Source organism: Equus przewalskii, chromosome 1 (genome assembly GCF_037783145.1).
Source record: "Equus przewalskii isolate Varuska chromosome 1, EquPr2, whole genome shotgun sequence".
Classification (NCBI taxonomy): domain Eukaryota; kingdom Metazoa; phylum Chordata; class Mammalia; order Perissodactyla; family Equidae; genus Equus; species Equus przewalskii.
In genome coordinates, this window is record NC_091831.1 from 83,578,516 (window position 1) to 83,601,963 (window position 23,448).

Sequence of the window (23,448 nt, forward strand, 5' to 3'; positions counted from 1 at the left end):
GAGGCTGTCCCCAGTCCTCCTGCCTAACCTGCTGTAAGGAATCGGCTCTCCCTCCAACCTCTCTCTTGGCCACCATCACGCATGACACACCCAGCTGGCCTGGGACACCAGACGCAGCTGGTGGAGACAAAGAATGATAGGGGCAAAGACCCTCAGAATCCGCCCCCATTGCAGTGAACTTTAGGCCCAGCCCCTCTCTGCCGGTCAACTCCAGCTCAGACCCCCCCTCCTCAGCCCACTGCCCCCCATACTCCCTCCCCGTGTTCTCTGCTGCCAGAGGCCAGTCCCGGTGGGGGGCGGGGGACGCACCCTGGCTGTCCCCCCTGCTCTCCTCAGGGTTCAGGGAATGGACCCTCTCGGGGCGGGGCCGCGGGGCACGTTGAGAGGCTCTAGGGCATTGAAAGACAAAGGCAAGCCAAGAAGGGTCGCAGACACACACCGGCTTTAGGGTCGAAGGGCGAAGGCCCTGCATCCAGCGACCACGGGGTGTACGACTCACATTTGGAGTCAGAGGTGTAAGTAAAATGAGGCTGTCCTCCCCTCCAAAGGCCACAGATGCCCCCCGCAACGTTAAATTCCACCCCCCAACCCGCACTGGATTCCACCCGCTCCTCCGCAGGATCCCACATCACCCACTTGCTTCCACACCCCGCCCTCTCCACCCCCACCCTCTGCCTTCTCCATCCCCACCCCCTTCTCCATCACCACCGCCGCCCTCTCCATTCCGGAATCTTCCGCCCCGCGGTCCTGGCTGGCCTGGAGCATCCGGAGGAGGGGCGAAGGGGGAGGCGCGGGGAGCCCGCCCGGCGGTGCCGGTCTTTCCCGCACCCCGCCCTGCGTCGGGCGGTGCCTCCTCCCTCCGCCCTCCGCCCGGGGGCGGGCCGGGCTCGAGGTCGCTCCTGGCCGCTCGAGGCCGCTGCGGGCCGGGCGGGGGCAGAGGCGGGCTTCCCCGCCTGCGCCCCTCGCGACCACTAGGGGACGCCCTGCTCGTCCCGCGGGCCGCCGCCGACCCTCGCCGCAGCCCCGGGAGCCCTCCCCTCCGCGGCGCCGCCCGGGGACCAGGGGTGGGGCGGGAGGAGGAAAGGGGCCTCTTTGCAGCAGCCCCAATTCTGTAACCACAGGGGACCGAGGGGACATAAAGCCACGGGAGAGAAGGAGGGGACCAGGCATGGACTGGGTGCAAAATTTAAGGGGACAAGGAAAGACTCGGTAATCAAGATAAATAATATCAATGCAATATTTTTAAGTCAAAATTAATGCAAAAGAATTAATGATAAAATATCAAAAATCAAATAAAGACAGGATCCGACCTTCTCCCTGGCTGGCCCGCCCGTCAGCAAGGCTTAAGCGTGTTCCTGGCACCTCCAGGGACCTCCGGCCCTCCTGGGACCACAGCCCTGCGGGGTCGTGCCTCCCCCGCCCAGGGGTGTGACCAGGGAGGAGGCTGTGGGCCACGCTGCGGGGACTGTATCAGGGGAGAGGGGGATTGGGGGCATGGAATCACCTCAAGAAGTCCTTTCCTCTCTTCCTGAATTCCTCCAGCTCTGAAGGAAAAGAAAATCAAACCAGTGAGTCTCCCTCGAATGATGCAGTCTGGACTCAGGAAAGCCACAAAGATTGCGTACAAGATGCACCCTTGGCCACCATCTTCCCAGACCCTTGACAGGTAAAAATGAGAACTGAACAGAGGGAAGGCCAAGCAGAGGCTAAAGGTGAGGGGCCGAGTGGGCATAGGGTGAGGCGACAATTGCCCTCCTCCCACCTGGGCTCCAGCACCCTAAGTTTAACTCCTTGGTGAACCTATGGAAAGTTCCAGCCTTGGGGCCGCCCCATGGCCAAAGCTGAGCACAGATGGGGTGCCCCTCCAGCCTGATCAAAGCCTGGCCACTCGCCCGACAGAACCACTAACTACCGATTTCTCTTCTTGGGCAAAGTGATGGAGACCTGACAGAGCAACCCCAGGTTGCCCCAGGGAGGCCACCTTCTCTTGGAGGATGCTCAGAAGCTGTCGGGCAAGCTCCAACATTTCAGTTGTTGTCCAAAGAGAGCAAGGACAGGTGGGGAGGAAAGGCCCAGCGTCGTGAAAATCAGGACCGCAGAGACCCAGACCTGGCCACGGCTGGGGGAAAAACGCCAGGAGGGATAGGCCAGGCAGACCCTCGGCAGAGGGGGAAGGAAGCAGGGGCACAGATGGTGGGATGGTGGGGAGACACGAGGTTTCTGGGGGCCATGAGACAGAAAAGGAGACGAAGGGGGAAACTGAGATTAAAGAGAAATGGGGGTTGAGGTGGGGAGAGAGCCAAGGGCAGTGCATGCAGGATGGGCCAAGACTTCCCACTTGTCCTGGGGCCCCCAGAGAGGCACTGCACCCCCCGGCCCATGTTCACGGGATGCTGAGGAAGCACCCTATCTTTTCCCAGGAAAGGTTCGGAACTGGAAAGCTCCAGGCCAGGACGGACCGGGTAAGGTGGCTAAAAGCCATGCACCTTAAATTGGACACGCTCACCTGCCCCCAAGTCCCAGACATCCACTGCCGTCCCCCTACCATCCCCACATTCTCTCCTATAATGTGGGACCATGAAAGATGAATTTTAGGACACCCATCTGGGAGCACATGTTTCAGGGCCCAGACCTGCCTCCTTGCTGAGCCATCTCGGGTTTGGACGGGGAGAAACTGAGGCACGAGTCATGGAGAATCACTGTGGAAGCGAGCGAAGGCCGCGGGTGTTCACCCAGCTCGAGGAGCAAGAGAGTCAGGCCCCACCTGTCCGCCCCCAATCCTATCGGCCATTGCAACTTTGGTTTGGTTTGGGTGTTTTTTAATAAACATCCCTTTTTCTGAGATGCTTTTCCTGGTTTATCATCTGTATGTAACCACAGCACCAGATGACCGTGTGGATTCATAGGGATCTGGGGACCAGCACAGACCTACAGGACGACTGAGTGACAGGCCCTGGGCTCCGCCTGGCCCTGCTCTGCCTGACAAGCTGGATGGAAACTGATAAAGGACCAGTCATAGCTTCAGATGACAAAACTGGGCTAGGCCGGATGATGAACAAGAAGGCATTTAACGCGGGCAAAGGCAGACATGTGCATTTCAGGAACCCAGGTCCCTGGGTGGGGACACAGATGAGAGAACTGTTTCAGAGCAGACTGCGGAGAGAAGATGTGGGCAGGGCGGGCCTCGGACCAGCACATGTCTTTGCGGAGGGGCTGCTCAGGGCTTGAACACACTGTCAGCGGGGCCACCCCAGACCCCACTGATGCCCTTTGTTTCTGTGCAGCCCTCCCCCAGAATAGGCCCTACAGCTCCACAGAGAGCCCTGCCCCGGGGCTCCTGGAGCTTCCCGGCCTGCGTGCCAGAGCCAGAAGTGTCCAGAGTTTACCCCCCACCCCACCCCAGTAGCCCTTACCCTGAGGCCCCAGGGCTCCCCTGTGGGACCTGGCCAAGGCCAGGCTCTACCCAAAACGACACCCTCAGCTTGGTTTCTGTCCCTTCCCTACCTTGTGCCCCCGGCTCCCCCTCCCTTCGTGCATCCAGAAGCCTCGTCCCAGCATGAGTTTCTGGGGAGTCCAGCCCCAGACTAGCAGTGAGACCCTTGATGGTCCTCCCCAGAGGGTCCTCCACGGTCTCAGAGGGCCTCAGTCGGAGCACATGTGTCCCAAGCTGGGTGCAAAGCAAAGGGCGAAGGACCAGGACAGAGGCCCTAGATGAGGAATGGTCAAGGAGATGGGATGTGGGGCTTGATCACAGCCAAGCTGACAGGGTGAGAGCTTGCCCCAAGGAAGGGGCCCCCAACACCACCAGCACGTGTGCTGAGTGCTAACTGGGTGCCGGGCGCTTTACACAGGTTACTGCCTTAATCCTCACGAGCCCAAGAAGGAGGCGCCGTTGTCATCCCCATTCTAGAGATGAAGAAGTTGAGGATCAGCGAGGTCAGTATCTTGCCCCAGATCTCACGGCCATAGGTGAGATCCAGGATTCAAACTCAAGTTTAGAGCATTAAGCTACAGTGCCCCCCACCAGGACCTAAGTGTCAGGACCTGCACTGGGAAGGCTGCGTTGGCCCCCCATCAAAGAAAAATCCAGCACTTCCAGGCGACAGAGACCCAATCCAGCTGACGTGGGAGGTGACGTCACAAGGGGACAGGACCGTTCCCTGCTTTTCCACCCTCCCTCACACCATGACCCAGGCCCACAGTAGCCTACATCTGGGAGGAACAGCTTCTCCCCCAGGGTGGACTGGCCATGCCCTGTCAGGGTGCTGGCAGCCAAGGGCCTGGACCAAAGATGTCCGCGCTGTGTCCTGGCCAGGCCTGGAGGAGACAAGGCCCGGAACAGACAAGCCCCGGAAGCCAGGCTTCAGCTGTTGGGGGCCCCGGTGGCCAAGAAGGAGAGCCGGTGGTCAGAAGGGAGGAGTCCCTGGGGAGGAGGGAGGGAGATTCCTGCCTGGGCAGGGGGCTCTAGGAATCTGGGGTGGATGCTCCAGAGGACCGAATCTACCAGAACAAAACAAGACCAGCCAGGCCCACCCAACAATACTTCCCTGGCAAAGCTCTGACCTCCGAGACTTTATTTCAAATTCAAAACAAAACCAGTGTACAAATAATGAAATCCATCACCTCCCAGAGCACTGCCTGAAGGGATCCCAGAAAGTCTAGAGAAATCTGGTGTCTGAGAGGAAGAGATCTGTCAACTAAGCTGGCGGCTGTGTCCGGGGACTTTAAACCACTGCCTGGCCTGGGAGGGGCCACAGCAAACAGGGGTGGCTTGGGTCTCCAGGTTGAATTCAGAGATTAAGCTGCAGTGGCTCCAGGTGGATGGGTCGGCAGAGGCTGTGAAGCCTGGGCTAGCGAGGCCAAAGGTATGGTTCTTGCTGTCTCAGGGCAGCGAACTTAACCAGGAGGGTGTTCTGGGGCCCCAGCCACGCACAGCCCCAAGGCCCACCCAGGCTGGGCTGGCTTCTAGCACCACCCCACATTTATCTGGGTCATGATGAGGTGGGTGGGGGCTCGGCTAGCCCTTCCCTTTCCAGGCCCAGCCCAGTCTGCCATCTGGGCATGCCAGGTGCAGCCTGGATGTGGCAGAGACTGGCACACATGGGCCAAACAGAGAATGAGCTCATGACAGTTTGCATATGACAGAGGAGAAAGTCTCTTCATGAAGGGTGTCACAGGTCCCAGCCAAACCCTTTGGCAGGTGGCCCCTCACCTGCCCGTCCTGAACACACCTGCCTCCCCTGGTCCCAGGTGGTACCCTCACCTCTTTTTGCTCAAAGTGGAAACCTCAGCCTCCTAGAATCCTGCTTGCCGCATTTGCCACACGCTGTGTGTGTGTGTGTGTGTGTGTGTGTGTGCGCGCGCGCGCACACACATGCCCCCAGCTGCCCACTCCATCTCCCCCTAACAGGACCCTCCTTGGCCCCCATGCCCTCATCTCCCTGGGCTCCTGCTCCCACCTCTTCCACATGCATCTCCTCTCCGATGGCAGCCAGAGGGATCTTTCTAAACTGAAGTCTGGCCCCACTCCCTTCCACAGCTCCCCTAAGTCCCTTTCCTCGGTCACACCAGGATCTTCACAATGGGGACCCCCTTGCCAGCCTCCCAGCCCCACAAACACCCCAACACAGTGACTCACCACAGCCCGGGCAGAACAGGTGCCTCCAAGCCTCTGACCAGGCTGCTCTCTCTGCCTATAGGCCTTTCCCCGCTCCGCCCACCTGTCTAGCCCCACTGTGTCCTCAAGACCCTGCTCAGCCGTGGCCCTATGTGACGGTGCCCTCCCCTCTCCAGCTCATCACCCCTCCCCTCGTGTCCACAGCTGGGGCTCCTGGAGCCCCTGTGCAGGGCAAGGCAGAGGGCAACCGGGTCCCCACGTGTCACCCCCTGAGCGTGATGTTCCCGCCCTGTACCACACACAGAGGGACAGACAGGCCCAGGCCTCCTGGCTGCCTGAAAACTGGCTTGATCACATTTTAAAAGGGGGACGTCAAGTCCCCGCCTGCCACCACACCAACTCTCTCTGCCCCAGCCCCACCCCCAGTTCTGATTTGCCGTCATTTTGAAGCAGGGGTGGCATTTTACCTGGTCTCAGCTGGGAGTCGGGAAGGCATGTTTTGGGGTAAAAAAGCCCCATCTTGGGGCTTTGGGAGGCATTCTGACCCAAAGCTTGCCTTTCTCACCGGGTTCCTTTGGCCTCTTAGAATGCCACTCCTGCTTTAAAAGTCTTAAGCCAAAGGAACAAGGTGACAATGGTGCAATTTCAGGCACTGCAACGTATTTGGGGACAGGTGGACACCTGTTCTCTCCTGCCTGAGGCCAGCCCCTGACGCAATGACCTACACGGGGGCGGGCTCTAGAAACACCCGCAGCCCTCTGTAATGCTCACTGCCCTCATACTGATGGGGACCCTCACACACCATGAGCTCAGGAGGGCAGGGACAACCTGTCTCGTTCCCCAGGGAATCCCAAAACCCAGTACGGATCACAGGCTCAGGAAGTTCTTGTTCACGACTGCCCTGCTCTGAGTGGTCATGTGCTCCCCAGCTCCCGCAGGCCCTGGCTTGTGTCCCCGCCCACCCTGTCAAGCTACTGGCCCGGGGCACGTCAGCTACAGCCATGTCAAGCTCCGTGGTTCCATCTGTCAAACAGGGGAAGAGGTGAAGACTCAACAGAGAAGGTGACGAGCACAGCGTGTGGCACACAGGGGGCCCTTGACAATGCCAGCTCCCTTCCCGAAAGACCCAGTCAGTCCCTGTCACTTGGGGCCCCACCTTTCATGTCAGGAACTCATGATCTCTCAGCACTGCTTTAAAACTGAGCCACCAAGAGTCCTGGGGAATTTGTGGCAGAGTTCTGAGGAGACACTGAACAGAAGGTCCAGTATTTTTAACGAAAAATCAGGATCTCCCTTAAGCACAGTGCTGACACTGTCCCAAAGTTCAGAGCCCGGATGTGGCTCTCGGGAACCAAGCCCTTAAAATCCAGCCCCACAGATAGGAGCAGGCAGCCCCCAGGCTGCAGCCCTGTGGTCAGCAGACACACGTCCATGGCTGCCAGTGGGTCCAAGGAGCACAAGGCCCCCACCATCCCTGGCCCTGGTCTGGGGCTGAGTCCATGGGCCCACGACAGCTCCGAGGGTGGCAGCTCCTCACTCAGGGGCTGCACTGGAGCAGCCGCAGCAGCTGGGTCTCCGCAGGGACTGCATGACAGCTCGCAGCGGCCCCCTGCGGCCCTCCACAGACAGGCTGTCCTCGCTGGCGGGCGTCCGCTGCAGCTGCTCAAATTGCATCTCCAGGTGCTTCTGGATGGCCACGCCCAGCACCTCGGGGTCCACCGCAGCTCCGTACACCTCCCAGGTCATGCCCTCAGCATCCCATCGTACATCCCGCACAGGGGATGGTGCCTCCTCCAGGCCGGACCCCAGAGTTATCTCCGGGAAAGTGTGCAGGGCCACAGGGGCATCCAGGGGCGGGCTGGTGGCCACAGCCTTGCAGACTGCCATGGGGGCTGCCTGTACACCAGCATCCTGGGCTGAGAGAGGGGATGCCAACCCGGGAGCCAAGTCACTGGCTGAGGTCATGGTCCATACATCCTTGGTCCTGGCACCAGGCTCCACAGCTAATCGGGTAGGACCCCAAGGGTGGGCACAGCAGTGGGAATGCCCAGGAAGCCCCCCATGCAACCTACACTGGAGCTTCACCCCAGGCTGAGCCTGCAGCCCAGACTCACTCACGGATGCCACAAGTTTGGGAAAGGCCAAGATCCCTGGGGCCGGCAGGGCATGGCAGCAGCCACCGGCCCCCACTTCCCTAAGGCAGCAGAGCAGAGCTGCTGGGGGTAGAGCATGGCAGGACATGGTGGCCGACTGCCCAGTGGCTTTGGGCTCAGTCTTGGGGCTGCTGTGGGTGGTTGTGCCTCCCAGGTCCAGCGGCGGCACCCACACCTGACTCTCTCCTAGTGTCCAGGCTGAGTTCGAAGTCCCATCCTCTAGAGCCAGGTCCCGTTCCAGGCCTCCAGGGGCCTGGCCTCCCTGGCCAGAAGCACTGCCAGGCTGCAGGCGAGCCCTGTGGACCGGCGAGCTGCCCAGGGCCGAGCAGCTGAGGCTGGCCTTTCGAGCCCCCCTGTGGCCCCGGGTCAGGGTGCTGCGGACCAGGTCTGAGTGGCTCCTCTGCACAGTGGCAGCGGTGGGGGCCCTCAGGTGACACAGGCCACCACTGACCACAGTAGACACATTGCCGACAGTGCTGCTCCGCCAGTGGCCCATGGCAGTGGGCTGTGGCTGGGGCCTGGAGGCCTGTGCCTGTTCTGTGCTCTCAGCCTGGTGTGCCTCTTCCTCCGGGACCCGGGGACCGGCGCTGGCCTCGCCTGGCTGGGCCTGCCACCCAGTGCTGCTGGCACTCTTACGGAGCTCTGCCCTGTGCCCCTGGCCTTCCCCCAGCAGGCTGGAAGAGCTCCGGGACAGGGGCTGCAGGTGGAGGCTCCGGGGTGCCCGGGCACCCGGCTCCGGGCGGCTGGTGCTCATGGCTGCCTGCAGGAGAGAGAAAGGAAGGGAGTGGAGTTGAGTTGGGTGGCAGCCCCTCAGCTGAACTCTGCTGTGGGCTCACACGGTGCTAGGCACACTGCGGGGACAGCTCAGTCCCGATGCATCAGAGCCACAAGCAACATCATGACAGGACACCAGACTGCATATCAAAGTCATCACACATACACAGGGGCAACACTACAAACATCTAATAACCACTGTTCAGCGGTTAGAACCAGCCCCAGAATAAGGTCCTGGACACGACCGACCATGCCAGCTGTTGACTCCTCACTGTCGGATTACAGGGAGGGAGGGGAAGTCAGGGGAGAAGCCAAGGCTGCTGGGGCCTTGCAAGCAGGGGCTTTGGGACAACAGCTCTTAGTCAATCAGCACAGAAGTATCTCAGTATTTTAATAACTTCTAAAGCTTGAGTGGCAAGGACTAGCCTAGTTCCTCCCAGGACTGTCAGCATCCACCTTGCTCTGGACTGGAGCATCCCCGGTACAGAGCAGGGGCTCAGAGGTTTGTGCGAACGAACAATGAAGAGAGGACACACCGAGAACCGCCTGGGCCCGGCCAAGGCTGGGAACCAGGAACGTCACTCGGGGACTCCCTGCCAGGCAGGACCAGCTGGAGAAACAGGGCGTGGACAGCAGGCACGAGCTGCAGTTTGGGTAATCCGGGTCCTCCCTCCCACCCCTGGGCTGAGAAGAACTGCCAGGAAGCAACCACCCCGGCCAGGGCAGCAAGGCCGCCCGAAAGGGAATGTGGGAAGGGCTCTTGGGAACTCAGTTTCTGTCTAATTGCAAACTTCATCAGGAGATGGCTGGTGGCTATTCGAGCCAACAGTGGGATGTTTCTGTAGCTGCAGTCCCCCGAGGGCTCCAGGCTTGCTGTGGAGGCCAGCGCAGCACAACTTCCTGCCACGATGGGAAGATCCTGTGCGGCAGTGTGCCATACACTAGGTGCTGGCCACACGCGGCTCCTGAGCACTTGACAGGTGACTAGTGTGACTGAGAATCTGAATTTCTAATTTTACTTAAATTTAAGTAATTTAAGTTTAAATGGCCACATGTGGTTAATGACTACCACACTGCACTCTGCAGCTCTAGACACAGCCTTGCCCGGGGCAGGAGTGTCCCGTCCTGGCTGCTCCTTGGGGCCGAAACCAGATTGGCCCCCGGAAGGGTCAGGAAAAGCATGAGTAGCCAAGAGAAGACGAAGATCCAGGCCTTGCCTTCAAGGAGCTCTAAGATGGACATTTAAACAGAGAGGGGCAACAAAGCTAGTAACAATCACAGTGGTGGTAAAAATAGTAAGGGCTCCCAGTGTCCAGTCCCCTACTATGGGCCAGGCATGTGCCACATCCTTTCCAGCACTATCTCATTTAGTTGTCAGAACCACCTCATGACATAGTCATCTTTTCCATTAGACAGAGGAGGAGGCCAAAGCTCAGAGAGGTTTAGTGACTTGTCCAAGGGCACACGGCTGGTAAGTGGCTAAGCCAGGAATCAACCCCAGGAGGGTCTGAGGCTCTCTATGCCCCCTCTGAGCACTGTGCAGACCTCCATCCTGGATTCTATCACCCTCCACTGTCATCACTTTGTTACTTATCCTGACTCAACTGGAGTCCCAGCACCCAGCACAGTGTCTAGCACTCCCAGCGGTGCCTAGGACAAGTCAGTGCAACAAGCGAATGAGGGGAACAAAGTCTGTACCCCCACCCCACCCCATCTGCTTCTTAGCAGCTTCTTAGGCTGCCTGAAGTCAGGAGGGCAGGAGGCATGTGGTCACAGACAGCCCCTGGCAGACAGACAACCACCAGCCACAGGTCCAAGAACACCGAGGAAGCCCTACCTGGGCAGCCTACACAGACTCTGGCTAAGCCCCACCTACCCTGGAGCATCCTGGGGAGCAGGGCCATAAAGAGCCCGGCCAGACTCTGGCCCGCTAAGGAAACAGGTAAGAGGGTGCCCTCAGACCCCGCCAGGAGCTGGTGAGAAGCCATCAGTAGCAAGGGACCCGCTGGGCCTGCCTCACCAGACAGCTGCCCAGGGCCCAGGGTTGGCCATCACTCAGAGAGAGCAGCGACCACAAAGACCTGGGGGCTGGGGGGCGTGTATCCATTGGCTCCCCTCCTCACCCCACCTCCACAAGGGGCAGGTGACAAAAGTGAGACCTGGAGCAGCTCAGAGAAGTCAAAGAACCCACAGCTGAACCCCAGCAGGGTCTTCCTCCTACATCCTGGCCTTCCCAGCCCAGAGGGAGGGAAAGGCTCCAACGGAAGTCAGTCGGGTTATCCCCAGGGAAAGGAGGTTCCCCTCACCCCCTCTCACCAAGAAGAGGGGTCTCCTGGGGAGCGACGGCAGCTGATGAAATGGGCTCTGGAGCCCCCGTGAGCAGGCGGGCAGGGGTCTGCTTCCAGCCCTGCCCTTCCCCTTCCTGCGCACGTGCCCTCAAGTGGACTCCTGACCTCTCTGAGCCTCAGTTTCCTCAGTCTGCAAAATGGAAGTAAATCCCCACCCTGGAGGGTTATTGCAAAGACTAAACGTGATGGCATATGGACCATCTGGAACGGTGAATATTAATAACAATCTTTTCTTTCCTCCTTCTGTCAGGAGTGACTTGTGCTCAAGCTGTTGCGGGGACTCGCACTGGGGGCAGAAAGGCCCTTCTAGGAAGCCATTGGGACATCCCATAGGTTAGCCTAGTCTTGCTTCCCAGTCCTTCTTCGCATCATCCCATCCCAGGACCTAGTTGCCATCAGGGTGCCCAATGTCTCCACCACCACACTAAGTTTCTCAGTCTATTGTCAACCTTAATTTGGGAGGATACACATGCACATGTGTATACATACATGCATGCGGGCACATGCATGCAGACATACGCACAAGTTTGCAGTCTGCATTCTAAATGCCCTGAATGGTGTACCCTTTGGCCTAAAAAGCCATGGGAAAGGCTCTGGTTTCACCCTAAAGAGACCCTGGGAAGACGTTTTAGCACAGACAAAGGACAGGCACAGAGAGGCACTCAAGACCCCTAGTGTTCTTCGGGTGACACCTTAATGTTCTCTCTCCTGGCCCATTTGATGCCAATCAAGGTTGCCATGTGGCCAACGCCCCGTGGTCCATGCTGGACTGCCCTGCTCCCTTGGTTCTGCTCGTCAGTAAGTGGAAGAGCAACCAGTCCACACACAGCCATCAACCAATGTCACTGTGAGTAAAAGCTCTCAGTTCTACAGAAACTTCCAGACTGGCCCAACCAAAGAGACTGCAAAGTCAACTTAGTCAGAGATTCCGACTTCTGCCATGTCACTCCAGCCGAGGAGCCCAAGCCTTTGGAGGTGTGCCCAGGGGACTACCAAGGCCACCACAAGCAGGCCCCATCTCAGATCACACTTGTGGCATCCATATACGTCCCCTCTTGTTAACAGACAGGCATTTAGATGATGACTTCTGGATCCAGCAAAACCAAAACAGGAAAAGCAAACCCACGAGGTCAGGAGGGGAAGCTGCTTAAAAATGTGAAAATCTGGACCTTAGCCCTGAGGGACCAGGTAGGATTACACCCTACAAATCCCTCACTGCATGGTGGGCGTGTGACAACCTCTAGCAGGTGGTCTGATCCATCCCAGCTGCAAAAGGGGGCCTGACAGGACCACCTGGGACCAAAGTCGGGCAATGTAGCAGGGAGCATTCCTGGGCTTCTGAGAGGCAGCGTTTGGAGGGGACAAAACCTACCATCACAAAGAGGATGAAGGGGCCTTAAGAGCAAGACGCCAGGGTCACAAGCTGTGCCAGGAAAGGGTTCTGGGGTAACGGTGGGGCCGAGGCCCCATAGACCCAGCTCTGCTCAGCAGAGAGAGGCCCATGGCCCTGCCATCCCCTGAGCTTCCTCCCGCGAAGAGGGCTTGCCCACACTTCCCAGGAGGCACCTGGGGTGGAGAAGGTAAGCCTCCAGGCCGGCTGCCCCAAACCAGAGGCTGGTGGCTGGTGTGTCCCTACCTGCAATGCTCCCGGGCACCAGCATGGGCCCGCGCCCCACCCGTGGACACACGAGAGGCCGACGCACAGGCCCGTTTGCTGTGCGCGCCTGCAGGAAACCACAGCAGCACTCTGAACACCAAACAGACAGGCCGCCTCTGGCTTCGGGACAGAAGGCCTGAACACACCGCCCCAAACACTCCCCAGGGGCAGGGACCCCTTCCCCGCCCCTCCAGCCCAAAGCCCACCCAGACTTAGGGAGACGGTCCTCAACACGATCCCCAACACTAGGCTACAGACCTTCCCAGCAGCCGAGGCAGTGACTGAAGGAAGACGAGGCTGGAGGGCAAGGGAGTAGGGATGGAGGGCAGGAGGAATGAGAGGGGAGGGAGGTTTGGGGCTGGGGGCAGTGGGAGGAGGGTCGAGTGGGGCGTGGGAATGAAGAAGGGAGGAGGAAGAAGCTATGGGAGCAGGGGTGGAGGCAGAAGACGGGGTCCCGAGCAGAGTACTGAAAAATGGGAGGATGGGCAGAGGAGACGTGGAAGAAGGGATGGGACAGGCAAGCAGAGGAGAGATGGCAGGCGGGACGCGGCCACGGGGGCGCGGAGCGCCGGGCGGGGGCCGGGATGCGGAGGGTCCGAGCGCGGGGGGTGGTCAGGAGTGGGGCCCGGGCCGCCCAGCCCCCCGCCCCCACGGGCACGCCCGGGGCCGGCCTCACCCTCTCGCCCGCCCGGGGCCGCGCAGGCCGGGGAAGCGCTGCTCCTACGGCCGCCACAGGTGCCCGGCGCAGCGGCCCAAGATGGAGCCGCCGCCGGCCCTGGCCTGGGCCGCACAGCCGCCCGCCGTCCGCCCGGCCCGCGGAGCCGGGAGCCGGGAGCCAGCGCCGGGGAGGCGCCGAGGGGGCGGGCGCGGAGGAGGGGCGGCGGCCGCTCACCTGGGCCCGCCCCGCCCCGGCCCCGCCCCCGGCCCCGCCCCCGGCCCCGCGCCCCCGTCCTCCTTCCCGACCCCCTCCTCACGGCGTGACCCTGTTGTCGCGCCTTCCCGGCCTCGACCTCCGCCATGAGCCCCTGTTTTACAGGCCTGCCCCACGAACCCCCAAGACACCCATCTTCCCGACTGATCCGGCCGACCCCAGTGTTGTAGGCTCGGCCCCCCACAACCCGCAACCCCCGAGACCCCGCCTCATAGCCCCGCCCCCTCGGCCCCTGCTCCTCTTCGGGACCACGCCCCGACTAAAGGTCTACAGCTCTTTCGGACGACCCCCTTCCTCACGGCCCTGCCCCTGTCCTTCGTCATCCCTGCCCCGCCCTTCACACATCTCCAGGCCTCCAGGCTCCAGGGCCCGCCCCCTAGGATACCAGGCGGGGTCCCTCCTGGCCCCGCCCCTACAGACCCCCATTCTCCAAGCCCTGGACCCTGCAGTCCCATCCTCTCAGCTTCTCTCGCGTGGACCTGAATACCTACCCTAGTCCTTTGAGCTCTGCCTCCACGGGCTCTGTATGCTCCTGGCCTTGTCCCCAGAGCCCTCAGCCCGGCCCCCACCACCACAACCTCGTGGACTCTATCCAGAAAGTTGCGTTCCCAGCTCCACTGCCATCCCTTTTCCAGACCACGTCCCTGTCCCCATCTTAGCCCAACTCAGCTTTGGGCATTCATGTCTCAAGGATGCATCCATGGCATCCTGCCCCCATGGACCCCAAGAGCCTGTGCAGCAATGACTGCGGGGATGAGCCCACCCCACCTAAGCCCATAGCTCTTCTCGCTGCTCCCTGCAGCCCCAAAACGCCCTCCCTCGCTCCCTACCTGCCCCACGACGCCAGGATCCGGTCCAGGCCCTGAGACATCCCGCTTCCGCCCTACTGGGATGGGAGGCTGAGCGCTTGGTTGGCTCACATCCCCCAGTCTCCAACAGCCGCCAGCCGGGCTCCACGCACAGACTCACAACGGGCGGCCACCCGCCCAGGCCTGCTTCGACCCCTTCCCCCGTCTCTGGATTCCTCCCACCCACCCTCAGGGCCATGCGACAAGAGGAATGTGTCCCATTTCTGGGGCCCAGTCTTGGAGAACTGAGTCCCATTGTCGATGCTTCTCCGTTGATCCTGGCTCCAGGTCCCCTGATTCACTTGCCTAGCCCTTTGCTGAGGGATCTGCACCCTTTTGGTCCAGTGGCCCAGGAGCCAACACCGTCTCTGCCCTTCCTCCAGTTTGGGAAGACCTCAGGCCTAGACTCACCTCTCCACCTCTCCCAGCCCTGCACCTGGGCCAGAGCATCAGGAAGGGGTCTGCAGAAAGACCCCCAGCACTCGGAGAGTGGACAGCCCAGGCAGGCGCTGCACCATGGGCTCCCTGTAGCCCCTAGCCTGGCATCTTGTCCGTAGGAGGGGGGTGTGGCACTATGCAGCAGGCAGAGCTCCCACCTCCAACCCAGGCACCCGGCCTCATGCTTCTGTGTGTTCTCCACTGTTGGGATCCCTCCCAGTCATGGTACCCCTGTCTGTAGCTCTAAGCTGCCCCTCATCGAATTGTCTCATTGACAGAAGGAGACAACAGATGCTACCGTGTCACACACAGCATTTGGCCCTGTGGGTCATGCTCTCATGCTTTCCGCCTGGCTTTTAACGATGAGCACCACCTCCTGTTCCCCCCTCAGCCTGAGACCCTACTGCTTTGGGCCCAGAAGCCTTGATCCTACCTTCTCCGCCCCTCCCCTGGGGGCTCACTCACTGGTGGAGTGGGTGGGGTTCTGCTCAGGAAGACTCAGACTGCCCTAAGCACCCCTTTCCGGTGGAGTCTTAGAGCGCTCTCCCAGAGTCTGGAGATGGCTGCCCTTGGGGGGCTGAGCACCAGAGGCCGACAGGGGTGTCCCAGTGGAGGCCCCAGGCCCTGGCCTCCCCACCACACACAGCCTGGCAGGGGGCTTAAAGGGGGCTGATGGGGGATTTGTTGCCTGAGGCCATCACCACTCCTGACCCAGCCCAGGAATTAGGGCCCCTCCTTCCACATCTCGGGAATCTTACTCATATTCCCCTTGTAGGGAAGTCAACTGAGCCCCAAGAAGGGATGAGCTACATGGGGTTACTCTGAGTTGGTGCCAGATCCAGGACCCAAACCTGGGGTTCCCAGCTCCCCGAACATTCGAGAGCCCTCCAAGAACCTCACGGTGAGTGTTTCGAGTAGGCCCACTTGGAGTTGGGTGTCAGCAGAGGTCTGCCGTGCTGGATTGCCCACAGACACATTGGACCTGCCACCAGGGTCTCTGAACATCACCCTGGCCTTGGCCCCTTGTCCAGCTGGCCCTCTTCTGCCATTTGTGGCTTGTCAAGGAAGCTCTTCTCGCTGTGGTGGCTGCCCAGGGAGAGCCCAGGATGGGGAGTCAGACATGAATTGCCATCCCAGCTCCCCCGCATAGTCACAGGCTCTGCAGTCCCACACCCCAGAAAGCTGTGCATCCATCTGGGCATCGGTTGCCTTATCTGCAGAGCGATAGTAATCATGCTTACCTCACAGTGCTCTGGGGAAGGCGGGGTTTGTGAAAGTGTTCTGCAGAGTGTTCTTGCTGCTATCAGTCATTTGATCAAATATTTACCAAGCTCCTCCTGTGTCACGTTCTGTAGATACAGGTTAGGACTGCCTGGGGTGGGGTGGGAGTAAGGTTTGTTGATTGCTTTGGTAAAGAGAGGAGGCTCTGGGTTAGGATCCCATGGGCCAAGTGCCATTTCCTGAGACTCAGAACCCTGACAGAAGAGGGGCAGGCATCGAGCTCTCTGGAGTTCAGCAGGAGAATGCTGGGATGGGCGAGACGCCAGGTGGAGAGGCACGTGGCACATAAAGGACTGGAGGTTCCCAGGACGTCTGGACATCATGGGCATGGGGGTCCCTGAAGTCACAAGAGTGGATAAGGTCTTCAGGGAGAATGTGGAGAAGAGAGCCTACAACCCAGCTGTGAGCAACCAGGTGGCACAGGACTGAGAAGGAGCAGCCAGAAAGGAAAGAGGGAAACTGGGACATCGCTGTGACACGGGGGACTTAGAGGAAGCAGCTTCACCAAAGTGATGGAGCAGAAGCCACCGGAGTGGATTGAGGGATGGATGAGTCGGAGGGCAAACTGAAGACAGTGCATGTGCAGACAACTCTTTTAAGCATGGCCCTGAAGGGGAGAAGAAAGAAAGGTGTCCCCTGGGAAGGGATGTGGGGTCAAGAGAGAGGTTTTTAGTTTCGGTTCTGTTTTTTGGTTTGCTTTTTAATATGGTGCCTCCTGTAGTAGGTTTCCTTGATTTCCAGCAAGGGGAAACAACTCTGGTTAAGTTAAGCACAAAGGGCATGTGTGGGAAGACTGCAGGGAGCTCAGAGTGGAAGCTAGTCCTGGAGAGCTGGCCTCAGCTCTTCAAGACGGGAGCCAGGCGACTCCAGACCTCAGCAGCAGGAGCCACTCCATGGTCTCGCCCTGTCACCAGCACCGAGGAAGGATTCCAGTGGTTTGCTTTTCATGTGCCTCCCAGCTCAAGATCCAAAGTCCCAGGGGGATGGGAGCTCATTTGGCTGAGCTACAGCCTCGTGCTCTCTGTCCTTGGATGGTGAGAGGAGTCCCTGGCAGAATACATCTCTAGGAGTGTCCACCACCCACCAAGACACACCCAGAGGAAGGTTTGTCCAGAAGGAGGAATGGAGCCTGGGTGGCCGGACACAGACAGATCCACTGCACATTGTAACAGACTGAGCATATTTGACAGCGGGGAGAAGGACCCATAGGGAGGAAGTGGATGAATCACAGAGAGGGTGGGAATCACCACTGACATAAGATCCCCACTGGGCTGGGACCCTGAACGTGTTAAATAGGAGTAGGAGCAGCTTATCTATGCGACCACGAGGCAAGAAGAAATGATGGGGATAGTGCCTAGGTAGGTCACTAGGATTGGAAATTGAAGTTTGACAGTTTCTGTTTTCTCTATGAAATAAAAGGCAAGCTCATGTGCTGGGACAGAAAGGGGAAAACGGAATGGTTGGATGGGGCAAGGGGAGCAGAGGAGATGCAAAATAGTCATTGCAAAGAATGGAAGAGCCTGTTGGCCAAAGAAATGCAGTAGAAGATTGCCAAGCAATATTGGGGCCCATGCAAGGTTTGTGACCAGCAATAATATTCCCCACCAAAGAAGTTCTTCATCAAAGAAAAACAAGTTTCAGTTAGGACTCAGATGTAAGCGAGAGAAGAAGAGAGTCAAAGGTCCCAGCATTCTGGGTGCTTCTGGCCAGGAGGATGCACTCCAGCTGGCTGGGCACTTCTGTGCTCACCAGTTAAGCCATGGGTTCCCAAGAATCAGTTGAGTTTGTATCCAAACCTACTTACTCCAACTGTGCATGTTGTAATTATGGAAGTTAATTAACTAGAACGTGAACTGACAGGGTACAAAAATGACAAGAAAGTTTTGTTCCTGTGAAAACTAGGTTAAATGCTTTGGAAAATGAGTCACAAAAACTGCTGTCAGTTAAGTGTGGGAAAGGCAACTGGGAAAAGGATAGGAGGGAAATCATAACAATCTAGAAAAATTCCAAATCAGCTTCTCAACGGTCTTTAAGTTAACTGACTTGCCTATCAACCAATAATTTATCAAAACCGAATGCTGAATAAAAGGGCTAATATTGTATAGTTGAGGCAAATAAGAGAATTCACTGAATCTTGCTTCAGGCATTGCTAAAACCAAAGGCTCAAATGAGGTGGACAGAGCTCTCCTTGCTTGCTTCTTCCCTCCAATTCCCTCTGGGTCAGGTTCATTCTTACGTAGGCTCTCTGCTCTTGGAAAACAAGGCTGCTGGCAGCCCATCTCCGTCCTCACATCTCTGGATGCACAAATCCAATCTTATTGACCCTGTTTAACAAACGTGGGCCAGAGGGAGAGAGCTCTTTGATTGGCCAGCCTGTGTCATGTGCTCTTCCTGGGAGGGTGGAGCCACTTTACTATGACTGACAGCCCCTCCAGGGTCACAGAGAGTGGTGGAAGGGCAAGATGCTCTTGCCAGACTAAAGGGAAAGTGACGCTGAGCTGGCCCAAAACACAGATAACCACTGGGGGCAGCATCTCTGGGAGTCTCAGAGAAGGAGACACTGAAGTTTGGATATGTCAGTGTGTCATCAACGCCTAGGGAAGACAGAGCTTTGCCTAAGTTGCACAGCATGTTTTTCAGACAGAAATATCCATAGAGTGTGAGAGACCCCTGTAGTCATAAGATCCATGAGTGAAAAGGCTGTGTCTTTTTGTGATACTGACTCCCCAGGACCTGGCATGTAATAGACGCTCGCTGCGTGAATGCACGAATGAATGAATGAAAGGTAGCTCATCCAGGAATACCCATTACTGCCTCAGTTTAGTCCACCAACATTTTATTGAGTCCCTAATAAGTGCCAGTGCTAGGCTGTGGGAATCCAGGCTGAATCAGGTGCCCTGACCTCAAGGCCTGTGTGATGAGGGATTCAGGGACGACAATGACAGACATACAGACAATTAGATCAGAGAGATTAAAGGGAGCAGAAGGGCTAGGACACCCAGAGGAGAGCCCCTGCAGTAGACTTCTTTGCTTTTCAGCTCCCCACAATCCGTCCCCCCCTTTCATTTGTGGGATCACCCCAAAACAGAGACTGCTCGTTGTCCCCCAATACTCACGTCTCCTTTCTATCATAATAGAATTCTCCTGGCCAAGAACACGCCTGCCCAGAACAGAGACCACATTTCTCAGACACCGCACAGCAAGGTGTGCTGTGGGACTAGGTTCTGTCCCGTGAGATGTTAGCAAAAGTGATGTGTGCAACTTCTCAGTCGTGCCCTTTGGAAGGAATGTGCCCTGCCCTTTCCCTCTCCACTGGCTGGAATGAAATCATGGTGTTAAGCCAATCTGTACCATTCAGATGCAGGCAAGATCCTAAGGATGTCACAGCAAGAAGGCAGAAGAAGCCACCTAGATCCCAAACCTGTACATTGCCTGTCAGCCCAGGACTATTTATGACCGAGTTTGACATGAAAGAGAAATGAACCTCTTGCCTATTTAAGCCACTATTTAGGGTGGGGACTCTCTCACAGAAGGAAAGCCTAGATACTAATCAATACAGAATTTTATACCTGGAAGAGAGACACTGCAGATAACAAAACTTAAAATATATTCTAAGTACACAGATACTGCAGGCTGCAAAGCTGGAAACCCTGGTTATTCCCCACTAAAGCAGTTGGTAACTGATTCCTGCAATGCCCTAGAAAGTCATCTGTACCTCTTGGGAAATGGCTGAAAATTTCAGAATGTTGGCATTTGCTAACTGCTTCTTGCCACTCTCAACAAAGTCCTACATGAGCCAGAAGATGGATAGAGCTGGGCAGCATGCAGGCAGAGATGGAAGGGAATGCAATGGTGCTAAGAGAAGCTCTCTTGCCTCTGGCCTACGAGCTAAGTTGGAATGTTTTCCAGGTTGAAAAATCCAGCTGCTTCCATACCACAAACTGGAGCAGACACAGGGGATGTTTCTGAAGAAGTGGTATTGGCAGGAGACAAGACTGTGGACCCTAGTCTTTCTCAAGCACTTTCAATTATGGGTTCTCAGCCTGCGAATGACAGCCAGCTCAATGGCAAAGACCACGTCGAGGGACGTGTGTTACCGAAGAAACCACAAGCCTGGCCGGCACTAGCCTGCATTGCTGACTCAGCAACCAACCCCTAGCCACCAAACCCACTCGAGCAATAAGAGGGCTGCAAAACTGTGTAACCCCTAGAGGTGTGCACTTTGATGCCACTTCAGATGTGGCCACGGAAGACAGTGGACAAAGAGGTCCCCTTTGTCCAAAAGTGGGCCAAAAGTGGACAAGTAGGCCCAAAGGAACAGTCTTGGAGAGACAGCCTGCCATCCAAGGCATTTGCTCCATTTCCTGGGAATCTTCACGATTTCTGCCCACCAGGATTTGATGATGGCAGGCAACCAGTGGCGACAGTGAGTTCCCATTTTTCCTTCTTCTGGACGGGGGTTCCTACTGTGTTATCCTATTCTTAGCGACTGTTGTATATTGCGTGTGATGAGGCAGATAGCTTGTGCATGAGGTTACAGAGCACTGCACCGTAAAGAACCACATCCAGACCTCACACTGCAGGCTATCCGTGCCCAGATCTTAGACTAGGAGCTGGGTGCAGGCACTGGGTGCAACTCTGGGGTTGTCTCCCCCAGAGGAGAGAGCGTTCAAAGCTTTGGAGTCCCAGTTTTGTCTAGGATGACAATGTGCCCAGCTAAATATATTCGCCTTTCCAGACTTCCTTGTAACTAGGGGTAGCCATGTGACCTTATTCTGACCAATGAGATGTAAGAGGGAATCACCTCTAGGGAAAGCTAGATGTGATGTCTTGAGATGCGGCAGCCATGCTGTGAACATAAGGACAGAAGCTACACAATAGGGAAGGTGGAGGAGAAGGAGGAGGAGAGAGCCTGGGACTTTGATGAAATCCTTGAGCAGCTCCCTTTCCCTGGGCTGCCAATCTCTGGGCTGCTTGTTACATGAGAACAATAAACCCCTATCTCTTTGATCCACTGAGAGTCAGGTTGTCGGTATTTGCTTTCAAACACAGTCCTCACTATTTACGGTCTCTGTGTTTGAAGTTTCTCCACAGTCAGGCTTTAACATACAGATGATTCATGGTGCCATGTAAAGAACCCAGGCTTTAGATCACTCAATACTGCCTCCAAATCTAGGGTCAGCCAATTTCTAGTTATGTGTCTTTGGATGGATAACAATAATACGTAATGAAGGCTGTTTGAGCCTTAGTTTCCTCATCTGTAAAATGGGAATAAAAATCCTGTGACATGCAGAATGGCCGTAATTAACAAGACAGGAAATAATAAGTGTTGGAGAGGATGTGGAGAAAAGGGAACTCTAATACACTGCTAGTGGGAGTGCAAACCAGTGCAGCCACTATGGAAAACAGTATGGCGATTCCTCAAAAAACTAAGAATAGATCTACCATATGATCCAGCTATTCCACTGCTGGCTATTTATCCAAAGAACATGTTGAAAACACAAACGTGTAAAGATACATGCACCCCTATGTTCATTGCAGCATTATTTACAATAGCCAAGACTTGGAAGCAGCCTAGGTGCCCATCAAAGGACAAATGGTTAAAGAAGATGTGTTATATATACATAATGGAATACTACTCAGCCATAAAAAAATGATGAAATCCAGCCATTCATGATAACACGTATGGACCTTGAGAGTATTCTGTTAAGTAAAATAAGTCAGAGGGAGAAAGTCAAATACCATATGATCTCACTCATAAATAGAAGATAAAAACAACAACAAACAAACACATAGAGACAGAGACTGGATTGGTAGTTACCAGAGGGAAAGAGGGGAGGGAGGAGGGCGAAAGGGGTGATTAAGCACACGTGTGTGGTAATGGATTGTGGGTGGTGAACATGATGTAATCTACACAGAAATTGAAATATAATGATGTACACCTGAAATTTATGTAATATTATAAACCAGTTACCACAATAAAAAAATACTAATAAATTTAGAAAATTTTTTTTAAAAATCCTGTGACATAGACAGCAATTTCTGATGTCTCTTTCCCTTGCTCACCTCCCACTGTAAGACTGAAAAGGTCAGATATTCACTTTCTTGGTCTCCCTTGAAACCAGCATGGCTGTGTATGGTCTGGTCAATGAGGTCTGAGTCAGTGTGCTAGGGGCTTTCTGATGAGAGGAGAGAAGTGAGCGAGGAAAGAAGTGCTTATCCCACTCCTGTTCCCTTCCTTCTTTTCCTGCCTTGGAACTTGATGTTAGAGGACACCAAGCCGGGTCCTATAGTAGCTGTCTTGCAGCTTTAAAATGACACATGTTAAGATGGCAGAGCAGAAAGACACAAGGAGCTTGGGTCTTGGATGGCAATCTTGAGCTGCCAAACCAAATCTGAGGCCATCTAACTACAAATTTCTTCATTAAGTACTGCCGTATTTCACCAATTGTAAGACCTACATTCTTTTTCACATTTAAAACCTCTGAAATCAAGTCACATCACACCACTGATTTGACAGTAAAGAATTGCTTCATAGTTCCACAGCATTTTTCTCTTATGCAAAGAAAGTGGTGCAAAATAGTGGTGCATTTTACAATTGATGGCATCTTAAAGTTCGTGAAATATGGTAATAAATCTCCCTATGGTTTAGGCCACGTTTAGTCAGGTTTTCTGTAAGTTGTAGACAAAAGAATTCCTAACTGATGAAAGTACCTACTATCGGGGGTGGTCGTGAAGAATGAATGAAGAAAATAACGTAAGTATAGTACTTGGGGTAGATTATTTTAAAGGGACGGTATCAAAATCTTTTTATGTAATTTTTTTTCTACCATGTCCAACTGTAAACACACATACAGACACACACACATACCTCATGAACCTAAGAGAGGTATATGTCTAGAAAATAAGGCCAGGTAAAGAAACACTGAGTTATAAGTTTAGGCTATGGGAACCCTAAGCAGGTGGCAATCTTATATCATTTGAGACTTTAGATGGCAAATGGCAGATATCTACTCAAACTGGCTTAGGTGCAAATGGGAATTTGTTGGCTCACCTAAAGGAAAAGTCAAATGGTGTTCTGGCTTCACGTATGGTCTGATTCAGCTGTTACCAGGACCCAGTATCTCTCTTCCTCTTGTCTCTGGGCACCACCTTCTCTGAGCTGATCCTGTTGTCAATCAGGCTCTTTTCTAATCATGTAAGATTCCCTGGTCAGAGTCAAGGCCCTCAGGAAGAGCATGTGCCTCGGTCCCAGCACTGCCAGGAAAAATGGCTTTGCATCTCATTGGCCCTGCTCAGTCCCTGTGCCTGTGCCTCCCTGAACCCATCACTGCAGCCAGGAGAAGGCACTGCAGAGGAACCAAGGCCAGATCCAACACAGACGGTGGGGCCAACCACACC

The 23,448-nt window shown here is 56.0% G+C and overlaps 1 protein-coding gene and 1 long non-coding RNA gene across 3 annotated transcripts; one reads left to right on the forward strand and one right to left on the reverse strand.

Moving 5' to 3' along the window:
- Positions 1–800: 800 nt before the first annotated feature.
- Positions 801–2,842, forward strand: LOC139074444 (uncharacterized). 2 transcript variants are annotated; one of them, XR_011524108.1, is made up of 4 exons: positions 801–1,209; positions 1,543–1,666; positions 1,935–2,057; positions 2,421–2,842. It is a non-coding gene; the product is annotated as an uncharacterized lncRNA (long non-coding RNA). The 2 variants fall into 2 exon arrangements; XR_011524173.1 differs by lacking the exon at positions 1,935–2,057 and having other exon boundaries at positions 809–1,209.
- Positions 2,843–4,557: 1,715 nt separating this feature from the next.
- Positions 4,558–13,475, reverse strand: GPRIN2 (G protein regulated inducer of neurite outgrowth 2). The gene is made up of 2 exons (XM_070616288.1): positions 13,226–13,475; positions 4,558–8,530 (listed from the first exon to the last, which is right to left on the reverse strand). The coding sequence occupies exon 2, from the start codon at positions 8,522–8,524 to the stop codon at positions 7,151–7,153; it is 1,374 nt and encodes a 457-aa protein (XP_070472389.1). The 5' UTR covers positions 8,525–8,530; positions 13,226–13,475; the 3' UTR covers positions 4,558–7,150.
- Positions 13,476–23,448: the final 9,973 nt, after the last annotated feature.

What these genes read in the sequence shown, in the direction of transcription:
- GPRIN2 (XM_070616288.1), bottom strand. Translation starts at nt 8,524, where the DNA reads ATGAGCACCAGCCGCCCGGAGCCGGGTGCCCGGGCACCCCGGAGCCTC.